The sequence below is a fragment of the Dendrobates tinctorius genome, unplaced genomic scaffold, assembly GCF_039654945.1.
Source record: "Dendrobates tinctorius isolate UK_male_01 unplaced genomic scaffold, ASM3965494v1 ptg000156l, whole genome shotgun sequence".
Classification (NCBI taxonomy): Eukaryota; Metazoa; Chordata; class Amphibia; order Anura; family Dendrobatidae; genus Dendrobates; species Dendrobates tinctorius.
Window position 1 is genome coordinate 25,022,951 of NW_027361823.1, and position 14,753 is coordinate 25,037,703.

Below are 14,753 nucleotides of genomic sequence, written 5' to 3' on the forward strand. Positions count from 1 at the left end.
CCATACACTTGCGATGCCGATTTTGATCCGACAATGGATCAAAATTGGACACGCCTCCTATTTTTTCTGCGGACCACTCCGTCACAGTACTATAGAATAACATAGGTACAAGTACTAGCCATCAAAACCATGGCTAGCACTCGTCCGAGAAAACCAGTTGTGTCCATGAGCCCTAAGAATCATGACTCTGGAATGCTGTAAAATTCATTGTACAGGTCCTAGGTGCATACTGTAGGTATAAATACATCATTTTATTTTTCGTTCCAGGGATGCGTGCACATTTCTTAGCAGCAATCTAAAAATCTACGTGTAAATCGTAATACAAACCACAGAAAACAATCACGTTATATTTAAACAAGTTTATTGACATTTTCTTTAGTTGTTTTATTTTTTTTTTTTGCAAAATTAAAAACATAAAATAACCACAAAGATAAAGGCCATAGGCTGTCTTAACCAAATGAACCAGCCACTTGGTTAAGTAAACTGACATTTAAGATTACAACTGGATATTATTGCATATACCCCAGGTGCGTTCATAGAGTTGTAACATTTGGCAAGTTTACAAACTGAGCTTTGGTTGTGTAAAATCGACGACTGTTACGTTATTCCTAAGGGTGACGGCAGACATGAAGGTGTGGATTTAGGTGACCAGTCGTAGATTTCAATGCGTCCCGGATCTCACGTAGCCTACATGAACATATATCCTTTCCCCAGCCACGTCTTTCTGACATTCCCCGGTTCGCACGTTTTGTCGGTTATGTTTGCTGGTATGTTACAACAGGGTTATCCCATTTTCATAGCACCCGTATCTACAATGCTAAATGGTAATGGCATTGCCAACATTGAATCCCTGTCAAGAACCTGAATTTAATTAATGTTATGGCTTTCTGCAACTCTGGGGTAAGTAATGGATTTAGATTTCATTAGGCCTAACTTACAAGTACATCATTTTTCACCTGCTACAAATTGGTGCCGAAATTAAGTACAATCTGTCATGGCGAGACACATTGACTGCTGCAGTACGTCCGATCATCATTCCACGCCTCCGCTCCTCTTCCCGTATGCCATATCATTAAGGTCGATGAACAATCCAATGAGTCGGCCATTAGTACATGGTCGTGAGGTCTGCAGCAATGAACCATGGTGGTATCAGCAGCTATACAGCCATGGTCCATTATGTCCCTACATGACAGACTGTCAGTACACACTGACACATATATTATTTACCATATTTTTCACATGAGCATTTAAATTTTCACAAATGATTTATGCCATCTATAAAATTATTTACCGCCATTGACACAGCAACCAATCAGCAATGAACGTTTAATGGTCTATTGGTAATTTAAGGAGTTGGCCAGTACTTTTTTTTTCATTGATGGTCTATGCTTATGGTAGGCCATCATTATCTAATCAGTGGGGGAGCAATATTTGGCAACCTCACCGATCAGCTGTTACCGGCACAGGCCGCAAGTTCTCAGATGCTACCAGGACACAGCAGGTCCATCATTTCTATAGGAGCCACGGCCGAGAAGTGCAGAATCAACCCCTATTACGGAGGATCTCTAGTACTTGGCCAAAACCATTAGAATAACAGAGCGGCTGTGCTCTGGCAACATCAGAGAACTTCCAGCCGGCACTGGTAATGACTGATCAGAGGGGTTGCCAGATGTCGCACCCTCGCTGATCAGACATTGATGGCCTATCCTTAGGCTGGAGTCACACCACCATATTTTCTCTCATCTGACACAATCGGGCCCATTATGCTCATCACACTCCGATTACAGTTTGATCAGATTGTGATCTGATTTTCTCAAATTCACCATCTTCTCTATTTTGTCGGTCTGTGAGAATCGAACCACACTCAGATGTCATCCGAGCGCAGCCCGATAGTTCTCACGGACTTGACTTGCATGGCAGAGTGCGATCCGAACAACGGATGCTGCACGGCATCATGGAATAACATTGGTCAGAGTGTGATCCGATGTTTTTTCGGATGGCATTTTAACCTGCTCTTCGGATAGGCCATTATTAAAAAAAAATCAGCGGCCATCCTCTTTAAGACTTTTAAAGCATATTTCCGATTGGTTGCTGTGGTTTAGCATAACGCCAGTACATGACTGCAATGTGTATCACGTAGCTACATCAACAGGCGCACCGTCTAAAGAGAGAAACTTCCTCCAGTCTACAGTGTAACCTGCAATTAATTTAGAATATAATGCAAAGCTAGTCAAAATATTCCTGACTATGTAGCCTACAGAAATAATTTTATAGAGACATTTCAGATTAGTGTTTGTATTATTTTAGGTTTTCAAGTACACTTGTGATTACGTCATAGTCTGCAAAGACTAGGGGCAATTATTTTTTATATATACTGTATATATAAAAGGCCACTAAGCCTAAAATACCTTACATTATATACGGAAGAAATGCTCATAACATTCACAAGCACTGGGAAATAGTCAGGAACCCGATAACTGCTATATACGTAGATATAGGTTATATTTGGAATCCGAAGTTCCGCGAAAAATAGGCACAATATTAGAAATCTCAAGGTCCATAATTGTACGGGTGCCGGTAAATAATTGTACATTGAGAATGTTAGCAGCGGTCTTTCCGTATAGGACTTGTATTTTAGGTTTACAATCTCCTTTTAGCGCCTCTCCACAATGGTAGTCCACCTTTCTATCTCTCTTTAGCGCCTCTCCCACAATGGTAGTCCACCTTTCTATCTCCTTTAAGCGCCTCTCCCACAATGGTAGTCCACCTTTCTATCTCCTTTAAGCGCCTCTCCCACAATGGTAGTCCACCTTTCTATCTCCCTTTAGCGCTTCTCCACAATGGTAGTTCACCTATCTCCTTTGAGCGCCTCGCCCACAATGGTAATCCACCTTTCTATCTCCCTTTAGCGCCTCTCCACAATGGTAGTCCGCCTTTCTATCTCCTTTTAGCGCTTCTCCACAATGGTAGTCCGCCTTTCTATCTCCTTTTAGTGCTTCTCCACAATGGTAGTCCACCTTTCTATCTCCTTTTAGCGCCTCTCCACAATGGTAGTCCGCCTTTCTATCTCCTTTTAGCGCTTCTCCACAATGGTAGTCCGCCTTTCTATCTCCTTTTAGCGCCTCTCCCACAATGGTAGTCCACCTATCTCCTTTTAGCGCCTCTCCCACAATGGTAGTCCACCTATCTCCTTTTAGCGCCTCTCCCACAATGGTAGTCCACCTATCTCCTTTTAGCGCCTCTCCCACAATGGTAGTCCACCTTTCTATCTCCCTTTAGCGCCTCTCCACAATGGTAGTCCGCCTTTCTATCTCCTTTTAGCGCTTCTCCACAATGGTAGTCCGCCTTTCTATCTCCTTTTAGCGCTTCTCCACAATGGTAGTCCGCCTTTCTATCTCCTTTTAGCGCCTCTCCCACAATGGTAGTCCACCTATCTCCTTTTAGCGCCTCTCCCACAATGGTAGTCCACCTTTCTATCTCCCTTTAGCGCCTCTCCACAATGGTAGTCCGCCTTTCTATCTCCTTTTAGCGCTTCTCCACAATGGTAGTCCGCCTTTCTATCTCCTTTTAGCGCTTCTCCACAATGGTAGTCCGCCTTTCTATCTCCTTTTAGCGCTTCTCCACAATGGTAGTCCACCTTTCTATCTCCTTTTAGCGCCTCTCCACAATGGTAGTCCGCCTTTCTATCTCCTTTTAGCGCTTCTCCACAATGGTAGTCCGCCTTTCTATCTCCTTTTAGCGCCTCTCCACAATGGTAGTCCGCCTTTCTATCTCCTTTTAGCGCTTCTCCACAATGGTAGTCCGCCTTTCTATCTCCTTTTAGCGCTTCTCCACAATGGTAGTCCACCTTTCTATCTCCTTTTAGTGCCTCTCCACAATGGTAGTCCGCCTTTCTATCTCCTTTTAGCGCTTCTCCACAATGGTAGTCCACCTTTCTATCTCCTTTTAGCGCCTCTCCCACAATGGTAGTCCACCTTTCTATCTCCTTTTAGCGCCTCTCCCACAATGGTAGTCCACCTTTCTATCTCATTTGAGCACCTCTCCCACAATGGTAGTCCACCTTTCTATCTCCCTTTAGCGCTTCTCCACAATGGTAGTCCACCTTTCTATCAGGTTCTGTGGGGCTTCCATGACTGTTGTATAGCACTTCTGACAATATGTATCGTGATATACTGGACCGGGAGCAGCGTAGATCCTCCTTTATCAATAGTAATACATAGAATTAACACTGAAAGCTCATACAACAACCAATTTAAATAAGTGAAGAGAAAAGATAAGGAAATACTGATACACGGGGGAAGCATAGTCACTACGTAATAAAGGGTAAGTTCATTTGCCCGTGCAGGGCAACGAAATGCTATGAAATCCACTCGGCTACAATGTAAGTGACATCCTGGAATTTTGATTGGAAAAAAAAAAAAAACACCCATAATTTATAGTGAACCTGACAACAACAATAGCCTAATGTTGCCGTTTAATTAGGGATCTTCTTCCCATACGCAATGCAAGAAGCATGTACGTGATTTCACCCTATATTTTGTATCTGTTTTCATAGGAGGAAATAACATCACCGAGACAGGAAGTGACGTCATAAGTTTCTAGCCAACCGACTGGCTGCACTTTTAAAGTCCAATTTACCAGGCAGTTGAAAAAAATGCGTCGATTGGGAATGATCCAAGTCACAAGAGAACGTAAGATGAGATGATCCGACATTCCCTGTGTCTCTTTAATATTCACAGTATACATATATTATACAGTACGATTTGTAAAAAATTCTGGACAGGTTCACAATAAAACCACCACTAGACCACACTGAAGGTGGAAGACCACTGTGTGATAAATGGATGGCATCACATGAGAGAAGTAAATATTGTAGGTCACAATGACAGGAACACGTTTTCTTGCAAGTAGGGCGTTATGGTGTACCCTGCATATCCCTGTGAATAAAGCCCTTCTATGCTGAATAGTCTAACCTAGCATAGGCATTTCACATACAGAATAAGGTGGTATTCCAAGTAAGACAGTATAAAAATGGTTCCCCGTGAAGATGGAAACCAGGTCACTGCTGTGTTGTAGTGTCTAGAGTCATTATTGACATTTTTTCTAGTTTTTCTTAGGTATCGTTAAATTAGGAATATTTAATTTTTTTAATTTTATTTTTCATAAATTAATTATTTGTGATCAGTTTTGAGCTTTAACGGCATCAACGATTCTTAACTGGATATACTTTTAGCCATGAAGAAGACAATGGAAAAAGAGGCTTGTTAACTTATGCAAAGCCGCATTTGTTTGTGTCCATTCATTGACCATTATTTACTGGCCTAATTTTCGAGGTATAGCAGAAAAAAAGCAGAAACTTTACGTCTGACTACTGTTAAGCCAGGGTCATACTTGCGAGTGTGATGCGAGAAACTTGCGCGAGCCTCTCACATCAACACCCGACACTGCCGCCGGCACTCGGGAATGAAGTGTGCGGCTGCATGCATTTCTATGAAGCAGAGCACTCCGGTCCCGAGTGCCGGTGACAGTGTTGGGTATTGATGCGAGTTTCTCGCATCACACTCGCAAGTGTGACCCCGGCCTCAGCGTGAAAATCCCACTCCTTTCCAAGTCACACTTTTAAGGTGGATTTTAGGACATGTTCACACAGATTCTGCTCCAAAAATCACATGAAGAAAAAAAAAATTCTATTAAAAATCATCTTATTAATTTCAATATGAAAACACACCAACAGTGCACACGGAAAAACAAGCAACGTTTCAAGTCTTAAAGCTTTTTTGCTTGAAAAAGCTGCTCTAAATTTGACCTTCGAATCACCTGGAGCAAGAAAAACGCCCCATACACAAAAAACACAAAGAACAAAATACTCAAAGCTTAATTTTTTAAGCTTTTTTTGTAAACTTGGATTTTTTTTTAGCCCCAAAAAAACATGTAAAAAAAAAACTCCATGTGAACATGCTCTAAGAAGTTCGGATACTGGTAGCACAGCTGGAAGCATTTAATAGCGTCACTCTACACAAGCCAAACTATGGCCAGGATCAGGTGGAAGTATTGGGCCAAGTACTGTACGACCAACTTCAACCTCCAAAATGTGACATAGTTGAATACTGAGGTTGTCAACTACATTTTTAAGGTTCAATATTAAAGGGGTTGGCCACTATTGGTAAAAACATAGCTATTTCTAGAAAGAGCGCCTCACCTATCCACAGGCTGTGTCTGGTATTACAGCTCAACGCCAGGCACAGATGTAGAGCTGTTTATAGCATAAAGTTATGTTTTTGAACCTTCTACAATGCTTTTAATGACCCCAAGTTTAGCTATAGGATGTAAAGGACTAAGGACAGGGCATCTGTTACTACAAGCGGTAAAAATCGTGTCTGCCTTCTGCATTGCTTAGACAGATTTTTATAAAGATCCTGCAAATCATTAATTAAAAAAAATACCTGAATCTGAAGATTTTCTTGGTTTCCACCAGCTTTAAAGCAGAAACGTATGCACAGACGGTTAGGTTTAAACATGATTGTCGAGCTTTCCACGACGTAGGTTAGCTTGACACACTAGCCCGGATGCTACACAATATTGATCCCGAGTTTTTTTTTTTTTTTTTAATAAGACACAGTACTAGCAGAGGAGATGGCGCTTGTGCTCTACAACATCCCGTTATTGTGTGTGAGCACTCGCCCATGTATTGGCTTAGTCTAACCAGAGAAGCTTTGCTCCAAAAATGAGACAGATCCTTGTATTGAAAATCACGTATGTCTCCTTAGACCGTGATCACAACGACCACAATCTTCCCAACCAATGCATTAACCCCTCTCCTTCGATACGTGAGGGTCCGCACCGACCCTTGCCAGCTATAGGTAAGAAGCATTTTTTTTTTTGACCTGCTTGAAGTGAAATTGTGCTTTGATCTTATAAAAAACAATAAATGCACACATGTGGATTCATATCAGTGCTTCGAAGGTAACTACTGTACAGCTTATTTTTTTTAACATTAAGACAATATTCATTTACATGTGTTTTCAAGTCACTGCTTAGGCGAAGGCCGCTGACGAGGAGCTCCAGAAGCACCACTTGCGCTTAGAGCGATGTTTGTTAAGGATGTTGTCTTCCTTCTCCCGCTCCTTCTTCACCCTCTGGTAATGGTCTTCTTCTTTTAAGTACCAAACTGGGGGCCAACGATGTCTTTCAAAATACTCCTGGTTTTCTGGGGAAGAGAATATTAAGACATGGCTTGTTAGAATGTAAAAGGGCATAGACATATGTCTTTAAAAAATGGCTGACGCCTTGTAATTTTAACTCTGCTGCTATGAAAGGAAAGGGATGGGATAATTCCAGGATATCCCATCACGTAATGATCGCCAGGGGTCCAAGCACTTGGAGCCCCCACCAATCTTGAGAATGAAGGCGCCATGGCATTGCTTCCCCTCCACTGCGGCACTTCCAACTGCATGTCTCTGCAAGGAACCAGCGCCATTTGCTTAAAGTAGCACTCCCATCACACTTTTTTTCCTCTTAATATATTACAGTCTGCACTGTGTAATTACAATAGCTCATTTTGCCTTTCTACCCAGCTAATTCTTCTCTTTTCCATTAGGTCTATGTCATCAAGTGGCTAAAAACTGACTCTCTGAATCCTTCTAAGCCCTAGGTAAAAACAGGAGGTCAATTTTCCTTGTATGACTCATCAGTCACTGCAAAAGACCCTGGCAGGGGAAGAAGCGGAGCAGCTGGGTCAGGAATTGGAGAGGAATGATAACTGCAGGGACAAGAGACTTCCTGTTTCCACATAGAGCAGAGAAAAGAGAAGAATTATCTGGGTAGAAAGGCAAAGTGAGAAATTGTAAGTACACAGATCTATATGACATGATCATTACAATATATTAAGGGGATAAAAAGTTTGATGGGAAGAGGAGTGCTTCTTTAACCACATCTTTGCTGCAGCAGATGGCCGGGAATGCCCATGTGAGGCAGTAGCGCCATTATTAACTGAGATAAGAGTGACCATGTAAACTCGATTTTTAATAAAATACTTCTTTTCCAATATGCTTTCTGTATCTATCTAGAAGTATTCAAGATCTCTGTTTGATGTCAGTCAAAAGAAACTTTGATGGTTTCACTGTACCGGTCATGCGATGGACGCACAAATACCAGGCTGACTGTGCTCTGATAACACTAATCTGACGACTCCTACTTCTCTGTGTCCATTACATGATACACTTAATAACTGGGAGGAATTGATACATTGGAAAACTATATACCATACACTAAGAAATATCACATCAGGGTCTGCGACTGGTAAGGGTGTGTTCACACAGAGTATTTTGATGCGGATTTTGAATTGCATCCACTCTGCGTGAGCATACACTTAAAACTTTTACGTTTTATTCCTCTTTCCACCTGTCAAGGACCTGATCATTTGAATTTTTTTATGGAACGTAAAGGGTTAAATAATTGCCATTAGATTAACCATCATACCTTCTTTACAGACTGAGCGCATTTGGTCACCTGATATTCCCAGACATGGACCTGATAGCTGCATTGAGCAGAAATATCAGAAAGTGTGTCGCTAGCTTTATGGCACCAGATGTTGTGAGCGTGATGAAAAAGGAGTACGCTGAAAATGAAAACCATCGGAAATAGTGGAGAAATCACCTTGACAGATGGATGTTTGCAGGAGATTTTAAAAATAGAAATTATGGCTTGTCTACTGCAGGAAGTAGAGCAAAAATGATCCAAACAACTGATCGCAAGAAATAAACATAGGAGCAAAAATCTACAATGTTACTAACATTGTTTTGTGTAACTGGGCCCTTACCAAGTGACCATATGTGGAACTTCCCATAACATAGTCATACCCTACTACGTAGACTGTGAAGAACCTACTGTATATACTTAGGAGCACCTACTGTATACAGAGAAGTATGCACAGTATACACGGAGAAGTACCTACTGAACTTACTGTACACACTGAAGAGCATCTATAGTATACACTGAGAATTATGTACTGTATACACTAAGTATGCGCATATTCATGACTTTAATGAGCGGTACCACGTGACCGATGAAACCTGGAAGAGCTGCTGCGCTGAGACCATTGAAGAAGCAGGGGGCTGCAGAGACCGTGCGCCAGGAGGGGGAGAGTATGACGGGGGAGGACGGGGAACAGTGCAATATTCACCTGTCCCCGTTCCACCGCCGCGCGCCGCTCTGTTCTCAGTGTCCTCTGACTGTGACGTTCAGGTCAGAGGGCGCGATGACGTGGTTAGTGTGCACCCTCTGCTGAACGTCACTGCAGAGACCCGGGAGACAGAGCGGCGCGTCTCGATGGAACGGGGACAGGTGAATATCGCCAGTGCCGGGGGCCTGAGCCAGCGGCGACACCGGCACCTGGCCCCCATAGCGCGCCGGTATACCTGCCTGCTCAGGACACCGGCACCTGGCCTCCAGCGACGAGAGGAGAGTATGTCATTTTTTTTTTTTTTTTAACTGCAGCAGCATCATCAGCAATATATGGGCCATATTTATCTATGTAGCATCTTCTTAGGCCACCATTAACCCTTGCACAGCATTTTATGGGGGTATTTATCTATGGAGCATCTTCTTAGGCCACCATTAACCCTTGTGCAGCATATTATGGGGTGTATTTATCTATGGAGCATCATTTTGGACCACCATTAACCCTAGTGCAGCATTTTATGGGGGTATTTATTTATGGAGCATCTTTTTGTACCACCATTAACCCTTGTGCAGCAACACCCTCGGCTTATACTCGAGTCAATAAGTTTTCCCAGTTTTTTGTGGCAAAATTAGGGGTCTCGGCTTATACTTGAGTATATATGTTATGTACATTATACACATAGAAATACCCACGGTATACCCAGAGAAGTATGTACAGTATACACAGAGAAGCATCTATTGTATACACTGAGAATTATGTACTGTATACATTGAGAAGTATGCACAGTATACAAAGAAGTATGTGCTGTATACAAAGAGAAGCACCTACTGTATACACAGATAAGAATGTACAGTATACCCTGAAGCGCACCTACTGTATACACAGTGAAGTATGCACCATATTTTTCAGACTATAAGACGCATTTTTTCCATGCCATGCATACTAGGACGAGATGGGGGTCCTGCATACCATGATAGGAATGGGGCCATGCATACCAGGATAGAGATGAGGGATCCATGCATACCAGGATAGGGATGAGGGGGCCATGTGTGCAGGATGGGGATGAGGGGGCCATATATACCAGGATAGGGGATATTAAGTACAGAATTGGTCTGGTGCATCTTATAGTCCGAAAAATATGGTACATTATAAACATTGAAGTACCTAATGTATACACTGAGAATTATGTACTGTATACACTGAGAAGCACCTACCTGCTGATTTAGATTTGATGTCTTTTCTGAATTTCGAGCAGACACTGTTGTAATTGGTACAGATGTGGTGCAGGCACCAGGCTGCTAGTTGATGTGCATTGTGAAACTGTAAGAAAAAAATGTGTAAAGTCATATAAGTGTGTACCATAAAATATCATTTGCTGTCACATATACTGTAAACCACATGATCCATTACATGAGATCTGCCATTAAACAGCTCCAAGGTAATGTGTTATTAGAGAATGAAATCAGCTTTTTTTGTTAAATTAAAGATATATTTTTTGAATTACCGTATATATTCGTGTATAAGCTGAGTTTTTCAGCACTTTTTTTGTGCTAAAAAGCCCCCCCCCCCCCACAGATTATACATGAGTCAATTGTCCAGAAAGCCGGCAGGGGAAGGGGGAGCAGCGGATCAGCGGGTCACAGGAGGCAGGAGCCGGCGGCTGTGACTGTGCTCGCTGCTAAAGAGAAATTAATATTAATTTCTCTTATAGCAGCTCATAGTGACAGCCGCCGGTTTCCAGAAGACATCCTACTCACCCACCAGCGTGCCCTTGCAGTATTTCGGTCGTCCTGGCGTCTTCGCAGCATCTCCATGGTTCCGGCTTCCAGCAGTTCTTCCAGCGGAGCTCGTGGTGCCGCTCATTATGGTAATGAATATGCACGCGTCTCCACTCCCATGGGGGGTGGAGCGCATATTCATTTCCTTAATGAGCGGCGCCACATGGTCGTGCCGGAAGAGCTGCTGGAAGCCGGAACCATGGAGATGCTACGAAGACGACGGGACAACCGAGACACTGTGAGGGCATGCTGGTGGGTGAGTAGGATAGGAGATAAGGAGCCATGCATAGCAGGATGGGATGTGGAGCCATGCATAGCAGTACAAAGACCGGAGAGCCATGTATAGCAGGACAAGGACAGGGACCGGGGAGCCATGCATACAATGACAGGGATCGGGAAGCCATGCATACCAGGACAGGGATGAAGGGACAATGCATGCCCGGCTTATACTCGAGTCAATAAGCTTACCCAGTTTTCCGTGGCAAAATTAGATGCCTCGGTTTATACTCGGGTCAGCTTATACTCGAGTGTATACGGTATTTATGGTTTTTGTTTATTTTTTCTTATCACTACATTAAAAAAAAAATCTTGCAATCTTCACACTGGGCACTAAGCTCAATACTAGACTCATACTTCCTATTCTTTTTCAGCAGCAAATCTGATAAAGGCATCAATACGCTATAGAGGACTTTGTCAGTGTAATGATAACGACACAGCAGAAAAGTTATCTGTACAGAACAGGAAGTATGAGTCTAGTATTGGGCTTATTGAAGACCAACTTTTTTTTGTTTGTTTTTTTATTTATAGATATTGATATGAAAAATAATACCATTTTTTAAAACATTTAACATGAAAACCTAAATGATTTTTACAGATTGCTATGGCTCACAGCGCAGTCACATACAAGTAAGATTTAACATCATGTCTGTGCCTGTTATGAATATCTATGCCTCTCTCATCCGATCAACACAATTCCAGGACTGCCTGATCTTTAGCCAAGATAATCTCGGCTGAAAGATAACGCCATTACATCTGCTCTCCTCTCCCTGCCTCTGGTGCTTATACAGTAATATCCTGTGTGCCTGATGGAACACGACCATAATACAAACCTGAGCAATTTCCAGATAGGTCAGCACTTCCTGATCGATATCCACCGCATTCATCGCAGCCTTGGTCAGCTCCTGCACAGCATGCTGTTCTGCAGGACAAAGCACATTTTACACTCGATGACAACCATTATAAATAATAGAAATTTTTCTGGCCACCGAGAAATACATGCAAAGCAGATTCTATTAATACTCTACGTACAATATGACTTTAAAATCCGCTAGAATTTAAATTCCGATATGCATGAAAAAGTTATTAAATACAGAACTGTGGAAACGGGTGGGTCAATACGACACTGTAGCTGCACAGCTGGCTGGGAGTTGTAGTGCATTTTATGTATATATTACCTGTTCTATCATAGGCTTAAACAACTATAAAAAGTAGCTATTGATGGGGGTGCCTAGTGTTGGACCCCCACCGATTTGATGATCTATTCTACGGATAAGTCATCCACTATTCCTATAATATTTCACTTTACTGCACTGAATTCCTACAACTTATTACTGAAGCACCACATTGCAGAACAAATGGGAACTGCAGCTGAGAAGGTAGACAACGTAATAAACACTGAGCCCCCTTACCAGTGAGAGCCACCAAACGTGGAAGGCAGATTCTGTTTGCCAGTGCAATCAGCTCCAGTGGGTCCATGTCCGATGTGCACGACAACTGCTTGGTGTAGAGATAGTCTAACACAGATTGCATTGAAGATTTGCTTACATTAGGTAGAATGACCTGCAAACACACACAAAACTCTCTATAAACAACCATCCTATCAGAATAAATTAAGCCAAGAATGTAATATTATACCTCTACCAGTAATCTGGAGTCACCTGTAAACTTTAATGGGGAGTCTATCTGCACAAAATGACTGTTCACACCAAGCACAGGCGCTCAGTGGACTCTTGCTGTTGACCAACAGTTCAGCGCACCTTCCCACCTATGGGACTGCACAGTACAGAGCACCTTCCCACCTATGGGACTGCACAGTACAGAGCACCTTCCCACCTATGGGACTGCACAGTACAGAGCACCTTCCCACCTATGGGACTGCACAGTACAGAGCACCTTCCCACCTATGGGACTGCACAGTACAGAGCAACTTCCCACCTATGGGACTGCACAGTACAGAGCACCTTCCCACCTATGGGACTGCACAGTACAGAGCACCTTCCCACCTATGGGACTGCACAGTACAGAGCACCTTCCCACCTATGGGACTGCACAGTACAGAGCACCTTCCCACCTATGGGACTGCACAGTACAGAGCACCTTCCCACCTATGGGACTGCACAGTACAGAGCACCTTCCCACCTATGGGACTGCACAGTACAGAGCACCTTCCCACCTATGGGACTGCACAGTACAGAGCACCTTCCCATCTATGGGACTGCACAGTACAGAGCACCTTCCCATCTATGGGACTGCACAGCACAGAGCACCTTCCCATCTATGGGACTGCACAGTTCCATACACCTTCCCATAAGCGTTGAGCGAGTATACTCGTTACTCAAGCTTTCCTGAGCATGCTCGGGTGGTCTCCGAGTATTTTTGTGTGCTCGGAGGTTTAGTTTCTGTCGTCGTAGCTGCATGATTTGACGCTGCTGGACGGCCTGAATACATGTGGCGATTTCCTAACAAACAGGCAATCCCCACATGTATTCAGGCTGTCTAGCAGCCGCAAATCATGCAGCTACGGCGACAGAAACTAAATCACTGAGCACATCCAAATACTCACAGATCACCCGAGCATGCTCGGGAAATCTCGAGTAACGCTCATTACTACTTCCCACCTATGGGAGCACACAGTTCAGAGCACCTTCCTACTTATGGAGCACACAGCTCAGCGCATCTTCCCATCTATGGAAACGCACGGTTCAGTGCACCTTCCCACCTATTTGGGTGCACAGTTCAGAGCACCTTCTCACTTATGGGAACGCACAGTTGAGCGCACCTTCCCACCTACATGTTTTACATCTATCGCTGTCTCATTCTACATTATCATACAGCTTTGGACTTACAGGAGCTAGAGAAGGGAGAAGATAGATGGAAAACAAGTAGTTGGGAAAAAGCAGTGAACTGATCAGTACACCTCAATAAAGGTGCTTGGTTTGAACAGTCATTTTGAAAACTGATCTCAGAGGGTCTCGATGTTTGCTTCCTTCTCTGCCTCTTTTGACCTTTAGGCCAATTCCTTTAACTATTACCTCCTAACTATTCAGTTCCTCTGCAGAAGGGGGGACTGTACTATGCAATAGCCAAAGGGCTGACCTCAAATTTTCATGGACCCCATGACAGCCAGGTGCCAATGCTATAGCTAATTTTAACTCTGTGTATAGTATTATGCATTGGCACAGAATACGTATATATCTATTAAAGTAGATGACCCAAGATGGACACATGATAGCTGAAAAGTCTTTGATCGCTAGAGGCCTCACCACTGGTCCCTCACTAATGTGTCCCCCACATGAATGGAGTAGTGCTTGCACAAAGTCTACAGTACTGACAGAGAAAGTGACTATGGCCCTGGTCTATCTTTGTCAGTCTGAAGAAGATATTGAGCAGAAAACCAGTACACACGGCACAGCTCTCTATTCAGGTGGTGGAACACTGGACCTCCATGTTCATGATCAGTGAGGGTCCAAGCAATAAGATAACATAATACCTACAGTATGGAGATCTGGTGTCAA

General features: G+C 43.2%; 1 protein-coding gene across 5 annotated transcripts in view; it reads right to left on the bottom strand.

Annotated features, from left to right (window-relative positions):
* Positions 1-344: 344 nt before the first annotated feature.
* Positions 345-14,753, bottom strand: part of RHOBTB1 (Rho related BTB domain containing 1) — a 95,288-nt gene continuing 80,879 nt past the window's right edge. For 3 of the 5 annotated variants that reach the window (XM_073548288.1, XM_073548289.1, XM_073548290.1), the window contains 4 exons: positions 12,648-12,798; positions 12,069-12,157; positions 10,396-10,501; positions 345-7,207 (listed from right to left, as the gene is read on the bottom strand). In XM_073548288.1, coding sequence (XP_073404389.1) covers positions 7,035-7,207; positions 10,396-10,501; positions 12,069-12,157; positions 12,648-12,798 — 519 coding nt within the window. In that variant the 3' untranslated portion in view covers positions 345-7,034. The remainder of the gene's footprint in view (positions 7,208-10,395; positions 10,502-12,068; positions 12,158-12,647; positions 12,799-14,753) is intronic. The other 2 variants (XR_012220632.1, XR_012220631.1) reach the window with 2 other exon arrangements.